Genomic DNA, 23849 nt, shown 5'->3' with positions numbered 1-23849 from the left:
ACCCCGCATAGCCACCGCTCGTGCTGGGGAGGAGGAGGGAAGAGGAGAAGCCAAAGTTGCCTGTCCGATGAAGGCCGAGTACACCCGCCTGCTTTGGTGACAGGGTGGCATTCCGTCCACCCCCTTCCCAGGGACGGCGGCCAGCCTCATGGGCATGCAGCGTGCGGACTCTGGCAGGAGGGCAGGATGCTATCAGCTCACAAGGTCTCGGCCTCAAGATACGGGCAGAGCGGCGGATAAGCTAAGTGGGGCCGGGAACTGCGCCAGCACAGGTGCGCAGCCTGCCCCGTTTTCCTCTGGGGGCTGTGGGGACTGCCCGGCTCTCAGGCCTGGCACCCAGCCAGTTCCCGCTACAGCCCGCGCTAGAGCGGTCTGCCCTTTCGTCCACATGCACGGGTGAAGACCCCCTAACGCCGTGGTTCTGTATTTTCTGGGATGGATGGGGACCTTTTGAGAGTCTGATGAAAGCCAGCACCCTCTGCCCTGAAAAAGGGAACATCTAGTTTGCAGCTGGGCGTTCGAGATTTAGGACTTGGCAAAGGGCCTCTAGGTCCCTGGAGAAAGGGGAGTGAGAATAAGACGTGCTGACCCAGGTTGGACACAGAGATAGAAGGAAAGACGGGCCACGCGGTCTCTCGGGGCCAGTGGAATGGGGGAGGGATGCCCGGTCCCAAAACAGCAGAGTCAGGCGTCAGCTGAGCATTTTCAAGTGCTCCTGGCCTGGTCACCTGGCCAGGGAACATTCCAGCAGGGGACCAAGAAGATCATTCAAGACCAAGAAGATTTTTTCTAACTATAGACTACTGTATGTGTTCTGAGCATGCTCAGGGCAGGTGAGGCTAAGCTACGAGGCTCTGCAGGTTAGGTGTCTGTATTCAGCTTACATTATTTTCGACTTACGATGGGTTAATCAGGAGGTGTGACCTCATCTTAAGTCAAGGAGTATCTGTATTAAAATACAAACTATAAGATAAAGAACATTTGTTTATTAGTGCAAATGAGTCCAGAGAATTATAAATTGTCTTTCCTGAACAGAAGTGTTGGAAACAGTTTCCACGCAATTATATAAACTATTGAATGATCAACATTCAATATTACAGGGATCAGTTTTGAATCTTTTATTAAAACAGATTCTTAAAAACCATTCACGTCTCCCCCTCAAAACAGACTCCCATCTGTTTTAAGACTGAATAAATATGTCAGCATAGCAGTTGGTTTCCAGAATTTAGTAAACATTGCAAAATTTGGTTCAAAGCATATGGCAGATATTTAGCAAATGCTTTGGGGTTTTCCTTCAAAAAACAACTGTATGACAATAAGAAAACTAGGAATTTTATGTTTATGCTCTGTGACCCAGAAATTGTACTTCTAGGTTTCCAAGTATAGCAGTTAAATAGTGGGATAATTACATCATTAGGATTATGTCACTCAATGGGTTATGCAGCTATTTTTAAAGTGCAAATATTAAAACTACACTTACGTCATTTGCAGTGTATGTGAGAAGGTTGAAGAATATTTTAAAACAGCTACTACATGCCATCTATGACACAAGAAAAAAATAGAAAAAAAAGAATAAAAATAAATAAAAAATAAAAAAAATAAAAAACAGCTACTACATTAGGTGGCAAAAATTGCAAGTCTTTTCCAAAACTTTTGGCAATGTTGCTTTAGCACTACCTTTATAGTAAAAAAAAAAAAAAAGTTGGACATTTCGATCCTAGGTTGTATAAACACAGGTAGAAAATAATAAGATACACACTATCCTGTTAACATGTTATTAATGGGGTTTAAATTATATGTTTTTAATTCTTTCAATTCTTAATAGAAATATTTTTTTTTTTTTTTTGAGACAGAGTCTCACTTTGTCGCCCAGGCTAGAGTGAGTGCCGTGGCATCAGCCTAGCTCACAGTAACCTCAAACTCCTGGGCTCAAGCAATCCTTCTGCCTCAGCCTCCCGAGTAGCTGGGACTACAGGCATGCGCCACCATGCCCGGCTAATTTTTTGTATATATATTTTTAGTTGGTCAATTAATTTATTTCTATTTTTGGTAGAGACGGGGTCTTGCTCAGGCTGGTTTCGAACTCCTGACCTTGAGCAATCCGCCCGCCTCGGCCTCCCAAAGTGCTAGGATTACAGGCGTGAGCCACCACGCCCGACCAGAAATATTTTTAAATGGAAAATTTTAAAGTATTTTTTAAACACACTCATGCCCTTATTGTAAAATGCAAGAACAAATTGGCGATCTGGCCTATATGAGTTAAAAAAACAACTGTTAGCACACACGCCTACCACGTCACGAATCTGAAGCAGGGCAGTGACATTCACTGCCCGAGTCCACCTGTGAGGTTAGACAGTGTCTCTCGCTGGCAGTCATTAGGTGAGTGCTGTTTGTGGACCAGCCCAAAGGTGCATCGTGGCAACACCACAATGAAACGTGTAGGCAGAACCAATAACCACACTGGTGATCCGTGCAAACCTACAAGATGGAAGACATCAGGGCAAAGCCAACCGTGGCATTCTTTATTTAAAATCAAAAAAACTATTTTTGTGGTTAAATCCACTTTTTCTAAGTAGCTCTTCTCATCATTTCCAAATTGACCATTAAAAAAGCAGTTTCTCCCAACAGAAAGGAAAGCTTTTTATAGCAAACACAGAGTCATTTTGTGGGACCCCAAGCGGTGCCCCAGATATTGAGTGTTTAGACAGAAACTAATTTTGGTCTGAGAGTGCAAAGATGTCAGTGAATAGGAGTCATCCATGAAAGTTGAAGCATTCATCATTTTTTCACTCTTCTTTGAGGTTCTCCCAGCAGTGCCTTCATAGAGTTAGATTAAAGGAAGCCATTTAGAACAAATCCCTCCAAAGCACCCCGATGACAAGGTCATCCTAGGAAACTGGTGGGAACGCTGGAACACCAGGGTCTATGAGACACAGGGTCACCCAAGTCAGTTGCATCTTCCCTTCTCATGGAAGAATTTCTTATTCCTTTAAGATAATTGAGAATCAGGGAACTTAAGAACTGTTTTTCAAACTATAAACAATAAAAATTAAAGCAGCTTTAAAACCCAATTATCCGCTGGGCGTGGTGACTCACGTCTGTGATCCTAGCACTCTGGAAGGCCGGGTGGGAGGATTGCTTGGGGCTAGAAGTTCGAAATCAGCCTGAGCAGAAGGGGGCACCTCTCTCTACTAAAAAAAAAAAGAAATTACCCAGACAGCTAACAATAGAAAAACTAGCCCGGCATGGTGGCTCATGCCTGTAGTCCCAGCTACTCGGGAGGCTGAGGCAGGAGAATCACTTGCACCCTGGAGTTTGAGTTTCCTGTGAGCTATGGTGATGCCACTGCACTCAAAGCTGGGTGACAGAGTGGGACTCTATCTCCAAAAAAAAAAAAAAAAAAAAAAGTGGAATCTGGTGTATGTCCATGTACACACCATGGAGTACCACTCAGCCATAAAACAGAATGAAACAATGTCTTTTACAGCAACTTGGGTGGAACTGGAGGCCATTATCCTCCGTGAAGAAACTCAGGAATGAAAAACCAAGTACTGCAAGTTCTCACCTGTAAGTGGGAGCTAAACTATGGAGACTCCCAAGGTGAGGGGATGGGGTGGGTGGGGGATGAAAAATCATCTACTGGGTACAACGTACCCCATATTTGGGTGATGGGAACCCTAAAAGCCCCAGACCTCACCACTATCTGATATATCTATGTAACAAAACTGCATTCGTACCCCTTAAATATATTGAAAATAAATAAGACAAAATTCCAAACGCATAACATTTTATTGTCATTAAGCACGTAATAGAAATGCCTTGTCATCCTTGACAGCTGTTATCAAATACACCCATGATTAACCCGTGGAACTGGAAGTTTTCCTTTCTAGTGTTTTCACCTGTCGCACACGCTGAGGTAGCTGCAAAGAAAGTTCGATCTGTATTTTTCTAGTGATTGCATCAGAGGTGTGGAGGAGTTCTTCTGAAGGCTCAGTCTCGGAATGTCTATAAGAGGCTGTAACCAGAAGTACCTGGCTGTGGGGTGGAGCCCAGAGACGCTTAACTTAGACAAGCCCCTGGTTGCTGGCGTTGCCAGGTGAGGAGTTACATTCCTGGTAATCACCACTTAGCTCACCGACAGGAGGGCAGGGAGAGAGGGGCTGCTCCCCACTAGTTACATCACCTTTAATATTCTCCATTTCCTACAGATGTATCTTCTTGCAGAAAAGTAAGTTAGAAGTAACCATCGTTGAAGAAATTCAAATCCCTTGAACATTATGCACATTGGGTTATACACCAAACATGTTTTATATTCAGACGAGATAGCAAAGAATACTTCTATCCTAGGAGCACATTTTTTAAAGTTTTTACAATGTAATCTTTGGTCTCTAGTAAGAGAATAATGGAGTGATATTTAAGTTGGATTTAATTAAGTACAAATGTCACATAACTTCTACCTTCCCAGAAATGGCCGTTTCATCTTAATTAGGGAAATGAAAACTAATGATGACTTAAGTCTTCACTCCGTGGAATGTGCATTTAGACAAATTTAGGCAAACAGCAAAGACAGTGAAGTCCTCCCACCGAACCTACAAACATTTTGAAAATGCTTAACGTTAACTCCAGTCTCCACCTAGCAGTTGGATATGAGCTGCCAAAATGTAGTCCAATTAGTCAACTCCAATAATACAGGCTCCTTGGGGTCTACAACCTCTGGGTGGCGGCAGTTCTGCCCCAACAGGAGTCCGGGATGCAGGAGCTGCTTCTCCCTCAGGGCCCCCTCAGTTGGCCTGGGCCACTCTGGCGTCGGAACCATAGAAGTTCAACATCGTGGTCACCAGCTCTGGAAGGTCGAAGTCGTGCTTCCAGCCCCAGTCCTTTCGAGCGTTGCTGTCGTCAAAGTTCATCGGCCAGCTGTCCGCTAGGAGAAGAAGAGAGCAGCTCGAGTTATTTGGGCTCTAGATTTTGCAGAACAGTCTAGAACATTTTATACAAAAGTCAAAAAAGGAAATTTCTTCTGAGTACAGCAGAGGAGCAGTGGAGCTTAGTTAGAAGACTATATGTTACACATCTCTCAGGCACTGTGAAAAATTTTCCCACAGTGTGAAAATCACATGCAACTTTGGTAGGAATCTTATACTCAAAAAGGTGCTCCCAGCCACAAATTGGCAAAGTCACAGTATTTAAAAACCCAGAGCTGTTTTCATACTACCTCCACTGCTTCCATTTTTCCTTGCTTTGTAAAAATGGTGGAATGCTGACGAGCTGTGTATTTGGAATGGAACCATTTCACCCACTTTAGACATCACTTCCCCACATCGAAGCGTCTGCTGGCTCCTTCTCCGGAAAGTGTCTGGACCTCAGGAAGGAGCTGTGCTCTCCTCAGCCTTCCAGGTTTATGTCCCCCAGGGACTCAGTGAAGGCCAAAGCTGAATTTTGGCTTTGAGACTGTTTGCCACGAGGTACCAACCTATGGCCTGCCGAACGGCGTCCACGTTGTACGTGATCTGGAATTCCGGCACGTGCTTGAGAACCTCCTGGGCCAGCTCCTCGGGGGTGAAGCTCACGGCGCTGATGTTGTAGGTCCTCATGGAGAGAGACTCGGCCGGGGCCTCCATGACCTCCAGGGTGGCCCTGAGGCAGTCGTCAATGTACATCATGGGGAGCCTCGTGCTAGCTTCCAGGTTGCACTCGAATTTGCCGTGCTTCATGGCATCATGGAAAATCTGGACTGCATAGTCTGAAAGACAGTCCTGTCTGTGGGTTCTCTTATACCGAAACCCTGCATGAGCCTCTTGGATGGAGGCGGCGGTTCTCCAATGTTTTAGTCTCAGAACTCCTTAGAACTCGTGGGTTGTAGTTTGAGGACTCCTGATTTAGACCACTTTAGAACAACACTGTTTTCTACAGAGTACTTTCTGGTTGCAGCCTCTTTTAGACATTCCTAGAATGAGCCTTCAGAAGACTTCTTAAAAATTGAGGACTCCCAAAGAGACCTGATTAATGTGGCTTGTATCAATATTTACTCTACTAGAGTTAACTAAGAATTTTTTTAAATATTACTGTATTTTAAAATGACAATAGGCCAGGCACAGTGGCTCATGTATGTAATCCTAGCAATTTGGGAGGCCAAGGCAGAAAGACTATATGAGGCCAGGAGTTTCAGATCAGCCTGAGCTAGACAGCAAGACCCTGTGTCTATTAAAAATAAATCAATAGGCCGTACGTGGTGGCTCATGCCTGTAATCCTAGCACTCTGGGAGGCCGAGGCGGGCGGATTGCTCGAGATCAGGAGTTCAAAACCAGCCTGAGCAAGAGCGAGATCCAGTCTCTACTATAAATAGAAAGAAATTAATTGGCCAACTAATATATATAGAAAAAATTAGCCGGGCATGGTGGTGCATGCCTGTAGTCCCAGCTACTCGGGAGGCTGAGGCACGAGGATCGCTTGAGCCCAGGAGTTTGAGGTTGCTGTGAGCTAGGCTGATGCCACGGCACTCACTCTAGCCTGGGCAACAAAGTGAGACTCTGTCTCAAAAATAAATAAATAAATAAATAGTAGGCTGTGGTGGCGCATGCCTGTAGTCCCAGCTACTCGGGAGGCTGAGGCACGAGGATCACTTGAGCCCAGGAGTTTGAGGTTGCTGTGAGCTGTGATGATGCCACTGCACTGTAGCCCGGGCAACAACAGAGTGAGACTCTATCTCAAAAACAAAAAAAGGCAATAACCCTATCATATATTAGTATGTATGCTATTTTATATGAAAAAGAATGCATTTTTCCAAACAAACAAAATCTGCTGCAAAGGCAGACCTGTTTCATGTCGTGTTAAGTCTCTTGTCTGTCCTGTCACATGCCACACGACACAGCTGTGGAAAACTCCACGGTGCGCTTACGAAAGAGGAGAGTGAAGGAGGCCAGCAGGCTGGAGCGCAGTGGCGTGCTGCAGGACCACCTGCTTCCTACACGAGAGACAAAAGCAATAGAAAACACTTACCAGTAGTTCCTCCTCCAGGTTGGGAGTCGGCTGAAATGATTCCAGGATACCGCAGGCATCGGAAATCTAATCCATACCGGTAATGATAATACTATGACAAAGAAAAAACTTACTCCAAAAAAGAATCTTTTAAATCAGATGGAGCGATGCAAAGAAGTAACACCCTTTTCTCCTTTAATTTTATATTAAAATGATACCTAAAGAAAATGAAGACTTTAGAATCTCCAAGAGGCACTCATTTATCTTATCTTCTTCAGACAAAATTTCTCTCTGTCACCTGGGCTAGGGTGCAGTGGCATCATCACAGCTCACAGCAACCTCAAACTGCTAGGCTCAAGCCATCCTCCTGCCTCAGCCTCCCCAGTAGCTGGGACTACAGGTGCATGCCACTGCACCTGGCCTCGTTTATCTTTAATAAACAACTTGAGTTTTTAGAATCGCCATTTTGGTGATAACACTGACATTGTAAATACTACACCAGCCTACAGTAGGGGTTTCCAAGCTTTCTCTGGAGAGGAGGTTCCTGCCCACTGCCCTAAACAACCCACAGGAGCACGTTCCCGTAGCGCAGCCTTGGACAGAGTAGCGGAGAGAGCAGCAGGGGAGCGACAAGGACTGTGATGCATCCGCCCAAGGGTGAGACAGCAACCGAATTTGACTACAAAGAGTGTAAAAAATACAACCAAAAAATGTTTGAAGTTTTCCATAATAAGAAGGTTTATAGTCGCCACCGATAGCTAGCAATGTTGGAGCCTGAAAGAGGACAGCAGGGAAGAGAGGGAGGGAGCCACGCACGGGGCCCTGAAGTGCTGAGCGTCACCACTCGGCTGTGGAGAGGCTGCCACGCTGCCCTGGGCAGGTCTGCAGGAGCTACGGACGCCTGCCACCCGGGAAACACAGTGAGCCAACTGACCGACTCTAGGGGCTGGGGTCAGGGGACAGGGGAAGTACCTCCAAGTTTGAGGCAAAAAGAATGAGAAAGAAAACACCAAATCATCTTGCCCCGCTGCACTCAGCAATCTCGCCAGGTGACGCTTACTTCTCCCATGAGCTCCGCGTGGACCTTGGACACCCCATAGATGGTCCTGGGTCTCTGAATGCAGAGATCAGGGGTTGGGTTCCGGGGAGAGGTCGGTCCAAAAGCCCCAATCGTGCTGGGCACAAACAACCGCACACTGTGCTCCGCTGCAGTGTCCAGAATATTGTGCAATCCTGAAAGGAACAGACGTTATCACGATCTGAAAAAAAAACAATCTCTTCTTGCCAAAGAACTGGAAGCACTGGCGAATGGACCGCACCGGGCCAGGGCCAGGCGCTCACCGGTGATATTCACAGCTCTCGCCAAGGGTACGTTCGCTTCTCCCACCGCGCTGAGCAAGGCGCTATAGTGAAACAGCCAGGTGATGCGGTTGTTTACCACGATCTCTCGAAGATTCTTGTAATCCAAGATATCCGAATAAATAAATGGGCCTGCGGGGAACACAGAGTGAAAACATAGAAGTGAAATAGTTTGGGGTTTGAAGAACTAAATGGACCTTTCCCCTCTCCCCCATGGACTTGTGAATTTCATCAGTAGCAACTGGGTAAACTAAACCCGTCAGGTGCTCTGCAGCGCTTTCCCCGTGGAAGAATGACAAGGCCACCCCGCCGGTGACAATACCTAATGCTTCTCCAGTACTTGTACATGCCAGGCACTGTTCTAAGGGCTTTATGTGTATTTCTCTCTCTCAGCTTTTATATAAAACACACATATTTATATTTATATGAAAATACAAATATTTTCAAGTGACATATCATGCAACTTCTTTAATTCATAAACCTGGTATGAGCTGTTGCCCGCACTGATTCCATAAGCCACCTCTTTAGCTGCACTTTGAAAATTAAAGATAAAAACAAAAGCAAGGCTTATGGCTCTCTTACCGCTATGGAAGACGTGATCAGGGGGTTTCCTTATGTCGGACAAAATCACATTGTCCTTCCCAAACCGTTTCCTAAATGGAAAAATCACAACACACAAGTTGGCAGCATCTAGGCTGTAACAGGTCCTATGAAAACGATCTTAACCCAGGAACTGCAATTCACTGTCAGACTCCAAAATCCCTCCTTCCTCTTCCTCCTTCACATATACATACCTTCAGTTCTTGCCCCTCTCGTCCCCGGGCCTCTCTCTCCCTGCCCACACCCTGTCGTCCGTTTCTCCTCTCACCCCTCTGCCAACGCTACGTCTCTTGTCTGTCACCAATTTCTTCCTAGTGCCCTAGAGTTTTTACCCCCCCCTCCTTATCTTACAACTCTCTCCAAACCCCACATGGTTTCCTTCCAGTTTCCACTTGCACCTCCCTCTGCCCCAAGCAGCTGCAGCCAGGTGCTTTACGTGCAGTGACATGTCTCATTCTGCCTGGGTTAGGAAAGAGACGGAGCAGAGGGTGGGACTGGAGATGAGTCAAAGGCTTGCGACAGGTCTGTGATATTAAGAGGCAAAATGAAGTGTATTTGAAACATTTAGGTACGATATCTAAAATGCTAAGGGACAAGAGGAGAGAGAAAAGACGGTTAAATGGCATCAAAGACAAGGGTCATATACTTACGATCTCAGATTCTGAATTTCAAGTTTTTAGGGCTCTTACCTCAAAAGGTTAGCAAGCCCCACTCCCAGCTGGCCAAGGCCCCCTAGGAGAAGAAACAAGTGAAACTTTAATCCAAATCTAACCAGTCCAATTATTCTAAAACTGTAATAACCATGTAAGATTATTTTTCAATCTTAGTTAATTAGATAAAGTCCTAGGGTGGGCTGACACAGTCGCTGCTCACTCCACTCTCCTCGACAACACAGTGCAGCATTTAGATGGGCTCGGAAGCTTGTCTGTCTGCTATGGGCACCAAAAACATTCAAAACCAAATATCAGCTTCTAGTGGGATTATCCAGAATCCCATCCCATTAGAACTGGACTGAGATATAAAAAGGCAATGAGGAAGGGACAAACCAAGAAGTCATTTGGAAAAAGGGCAGATGACTCAATTGAGAAGGGCCATTAAGAGAGGTAAAAATGGCCAGGTACAGTGACACACCTGTCATCCCAGCACTTTGGGAGGCTGAGGCGGGAGCATTGCTGGCGCCCAGGAGTTTGAAGTTGCAGTGAACCATAATGATGACATTGCACTCTAGCCTGAGTGACAAGGTGAGACTCTGTCTCAAAAAATAAACAACACACAAAAGTGGGATTTCACTCACACACACACACAAAGTGAGGAAAGTGAGGATATCAATATAAAGCCAAGGGAAGAAAACGTGGTAAGAAGGAGAAAGAAACATGTCAATGAAAATCAGAGGTGAACTTGGGCTGAGTGGAAGTGACAGAGCAAGGTCTGGAGGGTACAGTCAGGTGCCAGGAATATTCAAGATAAGGAGGATCAGGGATCCTGTCGTCGTCTAATGGCGACGACGAGCTCAATGGCGATGACGAGCTCGGTGGCGATGACGAGCTCGGTGGCGACAACGAGCCCAGACAGATACTAACTTACCCTCTCTATTTCCAATACTTCAATGTGCAATAACAGTTTGGGGTGAATGACACTGAGTTTAGGTTTAGGAGTTTGGCCAAGGGAAGGTATGCCTGACTCCAGAATCAATGTTCTACTCCTGGTACCTTCTTATCCAGCAGCCTTCACTCCCCAGACTGATCCAATAAGGAAGGGAACCAAGTTCCAGAGCAGCTATTTGGCCCCTAGGTTTTTAGGTCCTTTCAGGCTACAAAAAAATATTATGCCAGAGAAACCAAGCACTGGCAAGAGTGATAAAATAAGGATTTTTGGATTTGCAATATTCTAAAAAAAGCTAATGGTGAAAAAAGGCAGTATCTGATCAATAAGGTTAGCTGCTCTAGTTAAAAATGTTCTATTACAAAATATCTCCCATTCTGAGATCCTTTTCATAAAGTAGTAAATAAATCCAGACTCTGGATGTTATTTGGTCAGCCTGCTTCTGCTGCATTATCTGCTACAGGGACGAGCAACATACGGAGGTTCTGATGGCGTGTTACACATTCCAAAACCAAAGGCACAATCACTCAGAAGCAGTACGGAAAAGAAAAAATCAAGTCACCAAAGTGGAAAAAAGAAAAAAAAAGAAAAACAACCTGTAATTAAGACTCGTGGATGGTCTGTATCAGAGAAAGAGGAGGAGTGGAAGCTGGCATCTGCTGGAACTTGCCGAGGGGAGATGGCCAGGGACCGGACCGGCGGGCCATATGTCCCACAGCCGCAGGCTGGGTGCTGCGCCAACGGGCCCACCACCTGCCTCAGCATCCTAACGACTGGCATTTTCTACTCAAATAGCCTGTAAAGAAAAAAGAAGTGGAGTTAACTACAAAACTCTTATTCTTTCTACCCTTCCACATAAGCTCTTTAACTGAAACTAACGCTAAGATTGTCAGCTAACAGGCAAAGTCACGTTTCTGGATTCAGGATCTGAACTGCTGAGTTTGCCAACAGGAAGCCAGTCAATTGCATACTGTAATAAAGGGATAAAATGTCACTCACACAAAGTCCAGGCAAACCAAGGCTGAACCGAGAGTTAGAATTGACATCGTACAATGCTGATGCCAACTGGGATCCGATGCCACAGAGGAAATTCCTGCAGAGAGCCATAATTGACCCCAAAACAAAGTCAATGGATCTGGTGAGGGTTTTACATCTTAACTACAACTGCCATCAACGTGTGCACACATCCATCTCAGGGTCCAAGAGACCCCCAATTGAAGAACACAGTGCCCTGTAAGTCTTGTAGGAACGCTCAGATGTCTTCGGAATGAACCAGACTAGAAGAGCGGATCGCCCCCAGCAATATTTAGCAGGCTGTGAATAATTTTTGTTGTACTGCCATCTCCTTAGAGAGGACCGTTTAGAAAAGCCATATTCTCACTGTTTCCAAAATCATATATATTTAATTTAGTCTCTGGCTCTTCTTCCTTGTCACCTTTACCACTGGCTGACCGTGAACTCAGTCCTGGCCTCGAGAGGTCAGGATGGTCCGACTGCATGGCTTCAAACGTCCATGTTCCCCATTCTGTCCCCAATAGCCAGGCAAGCATGTCACCAGAGCAGCCTGGAGCCACCTGGCTTGCTTTGCTGGCTCTGACAGCAAACTTCCCGCCCTGCCTAGACAGGCCGATCACACGCCGGGCACGCACGAGCAGCCTCGGCCACCCTCTCACTCACCTGCAAGCTCGCTCCTCACAGAAAGGGTAGTGAGCCCTCAGAGCCAACTCTGATGTCCCTCAAGGTTATATTTTTCATTATAAAGAGAGAAAAAATAAACAAAGCACAGTGCAAGATACTGTGTTTCCCCGAAAATAAGATAGGGTCTTATATTTATTTTCCTCAAGAAGACACCCTAGGGCTTATTTTCAGGGGATGTGTTATTTTTTTAAGTACAGTATAACAATCTACATTTATTCAAATATAGTGAAGTCGTCTTCTTCTGGAACATCTTCATAACTCTCCAAACCCCGAATTCCATCCTGAATTTCTTGCGACTCTATTTCCTTTAGAACCATTGGCCCCAATCTCTCATGCCAAGCAACAGAGCTCTCACGGGGCAGATGAGAAGGGCTGCTCGTCTTCTTTCCCACTCCGCGAGGAAACGCATGGGTTGTGCAGATGCGCTGCGTAGCCACGCCCAGCACTAGGGCTTATTTTCGGGGTGGGGCTTCTATTGTGCACATGCTTAGAAATCCTGCTAGGGCTTATTTTATGGGTAGGTCTTATTTTCGGGGAAACACAGTAGTTTCAGTAAAATCTCAACTTGTACCCAACCCAGTGCCTTGAGTAGACTTAAGAGAGTAATTCTAAGTTAAAACGCCAGAGGCAGCAATAGCTTCCTGCATTCCCTGATCACACCCAAACCCAGGATGAAGAAAACAAAAGGAAAATATCGTCTTCTGAAAACATATGCTTTCACCCCCTTTATGGGTCACCAGGGTTTGCTCTTTAATATGCCAAAATAAGGTAGGTAGGGCCAGGCGCAGTGGCTCACACTTGTAATCCCACCACTTTGGGAGGCTGCAGGAGGATCACATGAGGCCAGGAGTTCAAGACCAACATGGATGACAGAGTGAGACCCTGTCTACAAAAATTAGCCGGGCGTGGTGGTGCACGCCTGTAGTCCCAGCTACTCAGGAGGTTGAGGCAGGAGGATCGCTTGAGCCCAGGAGTTTGAGGCTACAGTGAACTATGATGATGCCACTGCACTGCAGCCTGGATGACAGAGAAAGACTATCTCAAAAAGAAAAGAGCAGGCGGGCCTCTGCTGGGGCGGTGACTTGTCCTGCCAGCCCCAGCACCGGAGGCCCTGCATTCCAGCTCATGTCCCCAGTCCCCAAGTACGTGAGCAGAAGAGAGCCTTCCCAAGGTAGGCACATCTCTGGTCTCACTGCACAGAGCCGAGGTCAGAAAAGGGGTGTCGAGGATGGGCCACTTCACAAGAAAGGCTGAGGTTTTCCTCAATCGGCTCTTACAGGCTCACTTGAGGAAAACCATGCCCGCAGCCCTGATTGGCACCTGAAACCAGGGCAGAACCTTGATTCCTAGAGTCACTATTTCAGCAAGTTCAAAGCGATACTGAGGACAGAGGTAACACGTTCTGCAATAACAAGTTTTTCAAAAAGGGATATAAGGAAGCCGAGAGACAAGTGGACTTCCCAGAACATTTGAAACTCAAAGACAATCCCCAGTTCTCAAAAGCAAAATGATAAATGGCCACAGTTGAAAGTTTTTCTTTTTTTTTTAAAAAAAAAAAAGATTGAAAATACTAGAGTCAAGTAAAAAACAGACCTGCAGATAGTAGAAAGGTACAATTGTATTCATTTTTCTTTCTTCACAAGGGGGAAGCATGAAGGCGGCACCAAACGATTCTTACTTGAATATAGTGTTTCAGTTTAACCATATGGACAATTCATAACTGAGTTAGTTCTTTTTTTTTTTTTTTTTTTTTTTTTTTTGAGACAGAGTCTCGCTTTGTTGTCCAGGCTAGAGTGAGTGCCGTGGCGTCAGCCTAGCTCACAGCAACCTCACACTCCTGGGCTCGAGCGATCCTTCTGCCTCAGCCTCCCAAGTAGCTGGGACTACAGGCATGCGCCACCATGCCCGGCTAATTTTTTATATACATATCAGTTGGCCAATTAATTTTTTTCTATTTATAGTAGAGACGGGGTCTCGCTCTTGCTCAGGCTGGTTTTGAACTCCTGACCTTGAGCAATCCGCCCGCCTCAGCCTCCCAGAGAGCTAGGATTACAGGCGTGAGCCACCGCGCCCGGCCTTGAGTTAGTTCTTTTTATTCCACTATTATTAACAGCTAACAATGTTCTCCATGTGCCACAGGCTGAGTGCTTTACTGCACCATTGCACTTAACTGTGGCGGCCACCGCCCCCTAGAAAACCCGAGCAGCACTGTCGCCCCTATTCCGGGATTGCTTCAACAGTGCATGGGTATTAAAAACAAAACTAAAATTTAAAAACCTCCAACAGTCGACAGCACGTAGCTTTTCTCCTCGCTCCTGCCAAGGCACATTTAATACTCTTAGGGCAGAACTTAACTTTTTTCATCTCAAGACTCAGTTACACTCTTAAAAACTGAGGACCCCAAAAGAACCATTATTTACATGTTGTTTTTTCTATTAATATTTCCTGCATTAGAAATCAAAACCAAGATATGTTTAACAATTTTGTTCATACATTTAAAAATAAACATGTTAACATATTTTATAAAAATGACTATTTTCCAAAGCAAAAAACATTTAGTAAGAAGAATGCCATTATTTTACATTTTATACAGCTCTTTGATGTCTGCTTTAATAGAAAACTGGTGGATTCTCACATCTAATTCTGCTCTCTATTCAACTGTTGCTTTGGCTGAAGTATAAAAATAAAAGGCAAACACACAGCAAAGCCATGGAAAGAGGAAATGGTATTTTATAAACCTTTGCAGATAATCCTGAATGTTCCATCGTTGATACTCCTATAAAACTCAACACATGGTAGTTTCTCAAAGGTTAGTTGTGATATGTAATCTGAAATCTTATCAATGAAGCTTTTGTACCTTGCTACATTAAACTACTGCTTTTTAAATGGATCACGAACTCCTGCATGATTTAGTAACTCCATGCCTTGGTCTTTTGGAAAACATTGGTTCAGTGAGTTATGCACATTTTCCAAATGTTAACACACTTCACTATATAATACCAAAAAGTCCTACTGGCCAGGCGAGGTGGCTCACACCTGTAATCCTAGCCCTCTGGGAGGCCGAGGAGGGAGGATCACTCAAGGTCAGGAGTTCGAGACCAGCCTTAGAAAGAGCGAGACCCCGTTCTACTATAAATAGAAAGAAATTAGCCAAACAACTAAAAATAGGAAAAATTAGCCGGGCACAGTAGTGTGTGCCTGTAGTCCCAGCAGTAAAGAATAGACTACCACTGCAGTTTGGCACGGCTGCCTTGATATATACCGAGGCGCCAGGAGGTTTACCTAGCACTGCCTTGCGCTATCAATGCAAATGCAACACAGCTGCTCCTGAGTAAACCATAACATTCAAAGAAGTTATTCAACACTTTGAATATCTTGGCACTACCTGTGTTTGCTGCCAAACATTCACTAAAAGGATATCTTCACACGACCACTTTGGTACTGATACCAGAACACAAGCAAAATGGCAAATCTAGCCATTCTTCCACTTCTAAGGCAAAAAAAAAAAAAAAAAAAAAAATACACTTCTGCAGTCAAGATAATAACTCAGTCTTCACGTCTGCAGCTAAATCTTTAATTTGGCAAGTTTCTTTCTCATTGGAAAGTGGCAGTGTTGTGACTTCTTTCGGTGCTTTATCATCTAAACAGGCTTTCCTGTGTGTTTCTCCAGCCAACCTGACTTGATACCTTACCCTGCTGGATGCTTCGACTTTGTCACTTCTAATTTGAAAAGCTGTAACATCCCCCTTTTAAGCCAATAATCTACCCTTAAATATAAAAAATAAATGTATATCCTTTTAGAGTAAAATATTAAATTAAAAAATAATTTGACACCGCTAAAACATTTAGAAAGGTTTTCAAATCAAGACTACAAAGTATACTTTTTGTCATTTTTCCATATAGGCACAGGAAAGCTCTGGGATTTCAAATTAATGCCTTATCAAAAGAAAATGAGGTCACAGAGATAATAATAGATATAAGCAAAGGCAGCTAGTAAATGCACAGAAGTACTAAGAACTGAGTTCTTCCCTGAAAATGCACATATTTATACCCTGACTCTACTACCTTAAAAGATTCTAGAAACAGAAGAATACACGAGTGCGTATCTCATTAGCCATCAGAGAAAAAGCTCATTGCAAGTCATGTAGCCCCTGGAAAACCCCACCATACACTTGTGAGAGAAAGAATGAACAAGGCAAATGACACCTCAGTAGTCCTTTAAAAATAGTTTTGACCTCGTGGACCCTATAAAAGGTCTCCGTGACCCCTCCCTAACCCCCCATTTCCCAGATCACACTTTGAGAACAGCTGTTCTAAATGAAAACTTGCTTTGCCAAGCCAGTTATTAAATTTATACAGGGGAAAACCATCAAAGAAGATTCTCCTCCCTCCATGCTTTAAAGATCAAAATGACAGTCCATAAACTTTCGCTCCCAAGCGCCTCCTTGAACTGCGAGAGATGAAAAAGAACAGATCAGCAGACTCTCCTTGCACACGTTTGCTGAAGCCAGGCCTCTCTAGGGGGGTCATTTGTGACTTCTCCCACCTCCCGGCGTATACACTTATCTGCACGAGCAGCGGCAGAACCCTGAGACAGCAGTGTCACCAGGAAGCCAGGGGTGATGGAGATACAGACGCAGAGCTAAGGTGGCATTGGCGATTGTGGCAATGGGTGGGTTTGGGAAGGAGTCCTGGATGACACTGAGGCCTCTAACTGGGGCTGCTGCAAGCATGGGCCTCCCGGAGAAGCGGGTCAGGCGAGAAGATGGACGAGTTTGGTTTCAGACAGGTGCCAGGAGACAGCACGTTTGCCTCTCCCAGGAAGCCGGGGCGCACGTTAGGACTCACCCTACACCGAGTCCAAGAGGCAGACAGACGGGAAGGAGAAACCATCAGGGGTGTTTGTCTACACCACAACAAAATCAAATGCCCCTGTCATCAGAAAAAAAAAAAATTACTTCCATTTCTTGGGGTGGAAAAAAACTTAATTGTGATTACTCTGAAGACAGACAATTTTGTTTTAGGAATATTAAAGAAAACTACCATTTAAAAACAGGCCTCTTCCCTGAGTTTTTCACCATTGGTTTTCCTCGATGCTCTTGCTATCCCGAGAGCTCCCAAAATTTCTAGCTCTGATCATACTTAGCCATGGAGCAGTAAATAAAGACATTATGCTAAGTGAAATAAGCCAGTCACGAATGGACAAATGCTGCATGATTCCACTCATGTGTGTTCTTTAAAGTCGTCAAAAATCGTAGCGTGGTGGCGCATGCCTGTAGACCCAGCTACCTGGGAGGCTGAGGCAGGAGGACCGCTGAGCCCAGGAGTTCAGGACTGCAGTGAGCTATGATCATATCACTGCAACTCCAGCCAGGGTGACAGAGCAAAGACCCTGTCTCTAAAGTATATATACAACATAGTCAAAAATCATAGATACAAAGTAGAAAAGTAGTTGGTTGCCAAGGTTTGGGTAGAAGGGAGAGAAAATTAGTGTTTAATGAGCATAGAGTTTCGGTTTTGCAAGATGAAAAAGCTCCGGAGATGTGTTGCCCAACAATAGACTTAAGGTTGAACTGTGTGCCTTAAAATGTTTAAGATGGTAAATCTGATGCTACGTTTGTAACCATAATTTAAAATTAAATGGAATTTAAAAGTATCCAGCACCAAGAAATGGCCTGCATATACATATACTGCCGAAGAGCTAGAAAATCCGCCCAATATAGATCAGTAATGTCCCCGGACACCCGGCAAACCCCAGCTGCATCCAAACTTCCATGCCCCTGTCACGCAGCTCCCTACTGTTCTCCCACCAGCCTCTTCTTATCTTCCAGCCTCAGGGGCCCCTCTGTGCCCTGCGCTGGCCACCGGCCTCCAGCTCTGCAGGCAGGAAGCCGCAGCTGCACCGACGGCCACGCCCCCCGTCATCTTCCCAGGCTCTCCTATTCTGCCTTAAGGAGCAATAACGTTTTACCTAACACATCTGCAAGGCGCCGGTTCATTAAATAATAGTAAATGTTCCTCCAAATAGTGATGCCCCAAGGAAAAGTCAGGCACCTCTTAATAACTCTTGTGCACCAAAGAAGCACCTGCTTTCCTGAACTCTTATTTAACCCTCACAGCAACCCTGAAGCTGGAATCTTTTTCGCATTTTGCAGGATCAAGTGACCAGTCCAAGGTAAGCAGATGCTAGCGACCAAGAGGAGACACCCCCCAGGCCCCTCAGGGGGACCTTACCCGCCTCTCCCCAGGGGAGCACCGACCCACCCGGGGTGCAAGGCAGTCCCCTCGCCCCCGAAAGGAGCAATCCCAGTACCACCAGAGGACGCTGTGCAGAGGATTTAATAAAAGCAGTCAATCCATGCACAGCACTTGGCGAACTGTGCGGTCAAGGCTCCGTCCACGTTAGGTTTTTTGTTTTGTTTTAATTTTCGAGCCGGTAAAGTCTGGGCTCTACGTGGGGATGATCTGAAAGCCAGAAAGGACTGAGAAAACCTCCCGGAGCTCTAAGCCTGAGCCACAGAGGGTCTCAGGGGGAGGTCCGGCTCCGCAGAGCTGGCGTCTCCCTCCTCCCGTCCCCAGCCGCCCGGAGGCGCCCCCGCGGCGCCCAGGGCAAGGGCCAGCAGAGGACGCGAGGACCTCAGCCCGGACCCCGGAAGGATGTGGGGTCCCACCCTCCGCGGGAGACGGCTTCCCACAGCACCGGACGAACCGATTTTGTAGGAACAGCCCTGCCCGCCCCGTTCCCCGGCGTGGGAACCCCTCCAAAAAGTGGACGAGAGCGGGTGGCGCGCCCCGCCGCCCCCGCACCGCCCTCCCAGCTCTGCAGCGCGGCCGGGCGCGCTCGCCCCCAGCGCAGAGTCTGCTGCCCCGCGCCTCCCGCCCCGCCCCGCCGCCCCGGGCAGGGGGCTCCGCCGCGGCCCCTGCCCCGAGAGGGGTCCTGGCTCCCCGGGACCGCGCCGCGGACACGGCGGGCGACCTCCGCACTGACCTCCCGACCAGCCTGCGCTACGCTGTGCGGAGCCCCGAGCTGCACGTGGGGCGGCCGGAGCGCGGCGCCTTTATGCTCGCGCCGCCCCGCGCGCCCAGCGCGCCCCTCGGCGCACCAATCCGCGCCGGCTGGGGGAGGGCGCCGTCGCCATGGCAACCGTGCCTCCGCGGGTGGCGGGCGCCACCCCAGCTAGCCCAGGTCCACTCTTGGGGGTCCTAGGGCGGCGAGGGCCCTGTGGAATCCCCGCGCGTCCCCGCGCGTCCGCGCGCCGGGCAGGCAGGGGCCAGTCTGCAAGGGCTGACGCTGGACCGAGGCGGGCCCCTCTGCGGGTGTCGGCTGCACTGGGGACAGCCGGCAAGACTGGCCGAGGAAACGGTCCGGGACCGAGAGTCTGGAGGTCTGGTGTGGACAGACCTTGAGCGAGGCACTTCATCTTGGTCTCCAAATTAGGCGCCCTTCTGGACCGCGGACCAGCGGAGTCCGCGGCGCCGGGAGCCGGTTGGACGTGCAGCCGCTCAGGCCCCGCCCGGGACCTGCCGCGCCGGGCTCTCGGGGCGGGCCGCAGCCGCTCCGGCCAGGCTGAGGCTCCAGTCCCCGGAGAAGCGCTCGGCCGGCGCGGCTCCCATTCTCCTCTGCGAGGTAGCACCTCCCGGCGTCCAGGCTGCGCGTCAGACCAACTGACTCGGAATCCCGAGGTGGGAAGGGGACAGGCGGCAAGTGCGGTTTTTAAGCTTCTCAAGCGGTTCCAACGTGCTGTCCAGGTTGGAACCACCGATCCACCACCGTAGGGGCTCGGTACTCAAGGTGTGCTCCTGGGCGAAGCAGTTCCCACCCCGATCTGCTGAATCGGAGGCTGCAGGCACCTTAGGTTTGGGGAAACGACAGCTGTTTTCTTCCAGTATTAAGAATCTATGATTTTATGAGATATGTATAATTTTCTGTTTCACAAGTTAGCAAGGCCCCATAGCTTCACCTTTTCCTCTGATGACTTGATCCCTGGTGATGGCTCTGCCCCTGGCACACCTGAATGTGCCGACTCTCACAAGACCCCAGCGCCCTCTGGTCAGGGCAGTCTCCTTGCCTGGAGAATGTCACTCATGCAATCTAAAGTCACAACAGTTCCGTGTTCTAGCAAACTTCCCACGGGGGGGGGGTGTTCTGAAATCCCGATTACAGACTTTAAGCGTCTCAAGAGATCTTAGAGGTTATTGAGGACTCTTTATCTCCTTGAGGTGAGGCCCCACCAGGAAAGGTGGAGATTGCTCGAGGCCACACCCAGGGCAGACCAGAATGCTGACCCAGAGTCCCTGTCCCTGCAGGGCAGGGCAGCACAGCATGGGGACCTCTCTTTTGCTTTCCTCAAACCTTGTGGTGGGTCCAGATGCCAGTGAGCTTGCTGAGTGGGGTTACGGGTGGGGGTGCTGCCTAGTGGAGCAATCCGCTGGCCTGGAGGGGGAGGGGACAGTTACACAGACCATGGCTTTGAGCTTTGTTCCTGAAGACGGAACAAAGAGAAAGGGTTGCTTTCCCAGGGACTGACAGGTGGTGAGTGGTTTCCTGGCTACGTAGCACCTGTTTTCTCTCTTCCCCATGGAAGCAGTCTGAAGTGAATGTCATCAGTCCTCTGGCCCTCACGACAAGGGCAAACCCTGTCTCCAGACTTGAATCGTGATCTAGGTGACCAGGAGAGGCCCTCTGAGGAGGCCAGTCCTGCCACTGCCACTGCCTGTGAGCTCCCTGGCTCCAGCAATGCCTTGTGTTCCTCCTGGCCCTGTCAGGCAGGCTCTCCTGCCTTCTCTCAGCCAGTCTGTGTCTTCCTGGTACCCTTTGGCTTTGGTCGGCAAGGTGGGCTTCTGTGACGCTAAGTTACAGTGATAACATTCAGAATTTCCCTCTGCCTTCAGGGTTGAGGCTGGCTCTCAAACCACAAACCCAAATAAAAAATAAATATAAACATTCCCTAGTCCATATTGATATAATAACTGAACAGTAAATAAATGGGGGAGGGGAGGCAACTCTTTTTTTGCCCAAGAATTCCAATCAATAAGCGTAGGAGTGAGGGAAATAGAAAATCACCACTGAGACACTACCACAATCACTGCTGCAGACAAGATCCTCGGACAAGCTAAAATTAGAGGGTGAATGCTTAAAAGAGTATTTGTGTAGTCTCAGAGTATCCCTCCCCAAATAGATGTTTATCAATAACGAAGGGGAAAATGGTAACTTTCAAATGAAGGAAACTGGCGCCCTCTCCTTAATCCCGTGAACAAGGCTTACCTCTCCAATGTGTCCAGAAATCAGACACATGGACATCACCCAGCCCATGACAAGATGCCCTGGGTGATGCCTGTCACCTTGACATTTTTCTGCCCAACAATGCATAGCCCCAATCTTATCATGAGAAAACAGCAGACAACCCGATGGAGGAACATTCCATTAATGTGAGATAACCGACCAGTCCTCCTCAGACAAAGGCACGGAGAGATAGGAACGGTACCAGATTACAGAGAACAAGAAGAGGCATTAACTGAGTGTCATGTGGAATTCCAGATGCAATCCTGGGACAGAAAAAGAGCATTAGTGGAAAACTGGTGAAACCCAAATAAACTTTACATATAGTTTGGTTCATAGTACCATCCCCATGTTACTTCCTTGTAGATGGCTTCTCCAGTAGAAAATCATGCTATAGTTATATATTAATAAGATGTTAATATATATAAGGGTATAAAGGAACTGTCTGTGCTCTTTTTGTAATTCAGTTCTGTAAGCCAAATGATCTTAAACTTTTAAAAGTACTTTAATTAAAAAATGCATGCAGCAAAATCTGTCACTTAATACAAATGACTAAAAATCTCCCTGATACATATAAATAAGAATTTCCCTTGAGAAATACAGACTTTGTAGAAATAATGACCACCAAAGGACAGTCACGATGGGAAAAACTGTATTTGTTTAAATTTGAACTGAGAAAAACAACTGAACATTGAATCAAATCTTTGTTGTAAAATTTAAATGGAAAGTAATAAATTCCAAATAAAATTCAGTAAAGTAAAAATGAAAAGGAGGGAGATGAAATCATTTATAGAAATTGATTTCAGGCTTAAATTGCTTAATGAAAAGATATTTTTCTTTGCAATTAGAGAATATGAATACATTTATGACAATAAATTCCTAAACAAAGTAGACCAAAAAGCTGTGTTTTTGTTGGTTTAAGATATCTGCATGTGTAGTTCAGGCAGAATGAACAAAACATGCAAATTCCATGCTTTCAAGATCCCACAGCGTTTTTTTTTTTTTTTTTTTTTGAGACAGAGTCTCGTTTTGTTGCCCAGGCTAGAGTGAGTGCCGTGGCGTCAGCCTAGCTCACAGCAACCTCAAACTCCTGGCTCAAGCAATCCTCCTGCCTCAGCCTCCCGAGTAGCTGGGACTACAGGCATGCGCCACCATGCCCGGCTAATTTTTTGTATATATATTAGTTGGCCAATTAATTTCTTTCTATTTATAGTAGAGCCGGGGTCTCGCTCTTGCTCAGGCTGGTTTCGAACTCCTGACCTCGAGCAATCCGTCCGCCTTGGCCTCCCAGAGAGCTAGGATTATAGGCGTGAGCCACCGCGCCCAGCCTCCCACAGCTTTAAAATAGGAAGTGAGAGGCTTGTTTCTGTGTGATGTCTAATAGTAGTGCCAGGATAGGGACTATGTCCAGAAAGACTATGCAACTAAGGCCCAGGGGACATGTGAGTAAATTACAACACCGAGCCACAACTTCTGTACTTAGTTATTATTATTATTTTTAGCTTGCAGAACTTTACTAACATTGAAAGACATTTAATCTTCCCATCAGCATCCATCAAAGTGCTTTACAACAAAAACCACTTTAAGCTACATTTCTGGATGTCAATTTAGATTGCATCTGGCAAACACAGAATATTTAAAAACAAACAAACAAAAAAAGCAGCAAGTTGTGCTTTTTTGCCCACAAAGTAATGCCGTGTTCTCAGTGTAGATATTAGAAGGTACATGTTTGTGTCTCATGACCAGTGGTGTTGACCGTTGCTTGGATAAGGCAGCATCTACCAGGTTCTTTTGTTATAAAGTTACTATTTTCCCCTTTGTAACTAATAAGTATTTTGTGGAAAGATACGTTGACTATATTCTGTTCCTCACAAACTTTCCCCTACTAGTTTTGCCATTCACTGATACTACCTAAAACAATGATTACTGTGATAACTTGCCAAATAGCGGCTTTTTAATTCCATCCTTTTTGCTACATTTAATAGTTGGCATTCTACACTAAGGATGAACTTTCCTTTTTCCCTCATTGATTTACTTATTATAAATACTAACTGAATAGTATGTATTAAATACAATACATACTAATTCTTAGGAGCTACCTGTGAGGTATTTAGAAGGGTCACAATGTCCGCAACTTACTATTTCAGCAAAATAACAATAGTAATAATATACACAGTGTTAACGCAAATGTGGAAAATGTTATCAATCATTATAGGTGAACAGCATATAGAAGACCTTGTATTGTTTCGCAACCTTTTTGTAGATCTCAGTTTTTCAAAATATAAGGTCAAAAACCTATAGCAGTTTTAATTGAAATATTGTCAAAACCTTCAC

General features: G+C 46.3%; 1 protein-coding gene across 1 annotated transcript; it reads right to left on the bottom strand.

The window, feature by feature from the left end:
• Nucleotides 1–3784: 3784 nt before the first annotated feature.
• Nucleotides 3785–19284, bottom strand: LOC105864822 (L-threonine 3-dehydrogenase, mitochondrial). The gene is made up of 9 exons (XM_012752978.3): nucleotides 19224–19284; nucleotides 11134–11333; nucleotides 9625–9667; nucleotides 8918–8988; nucleotides 8318–8467; nucleotides 8037–8209; nucleotides 6998–7088; nucleotides 5471–5740; nucleotides 3785–4921 (listed from the first exon to the last, which is right to left on the bottom strand). Exons 2-9 carry the CDS (start codon nucleotides 11315–11317, stop codon nucleotides 4782–4784), a joined length of 1122 nt encoding a protein of 373 aa, XP_012608432.2. The 5' UTR covers nucleotides 11318–11333; nucleotides 19224–19284; the 3' UTR covers nucleotides 3785–4781.
• Nucleotides 19285–23849: the final 4565 nt, after the last annotated feature.

The sequence above is a fragment of the Microcebus murinus genome, chromosome 24 (assembly GCF_040939455.1).
Source record: "Microcebus murinus isolate Inina chromosome 24, M.murinus_Inina_mat1.0, whole genome shotgun sequence".
Taxonomy (NCBI): domain Eukaryota; kingdom Metazoa; phylum Chordata; class Mammalia; order Primates; family Cheirogaleidae; genus Microcebus; species Microcebus murinus.
Note: the sequence above shows the minus strand (reverse complement) of the source record. Positions and strands in the feature narration are given on the sequence as shown.

Excerpts from the sequence above, each read along its gene's own strand:
- LOC105864822 (XM_012752978.3), bottom strand. The coding sequence starts at position 11,317 with ATGCCAGTCGTTAGGATGCTGAGGCAGGTGGTGGGCCCGTTGGCGCAG. Across the intron at positions 8,989-9,624 it reads GGGCTTGCTAACCTTTTGAG|GAAACGGTTTGGGAAGGACA; the intron begins GTAAGAGCCCTA and ends TTTTCCATTTAG. Across the intron at positions 4,922-5,470 it reads CGCCGTTCGGCAGGCCATAG|CGGACAGCTGGCCGATGAAC; the intron begins GTTGGTACCTCG and ends TTCTTCTCCTAG.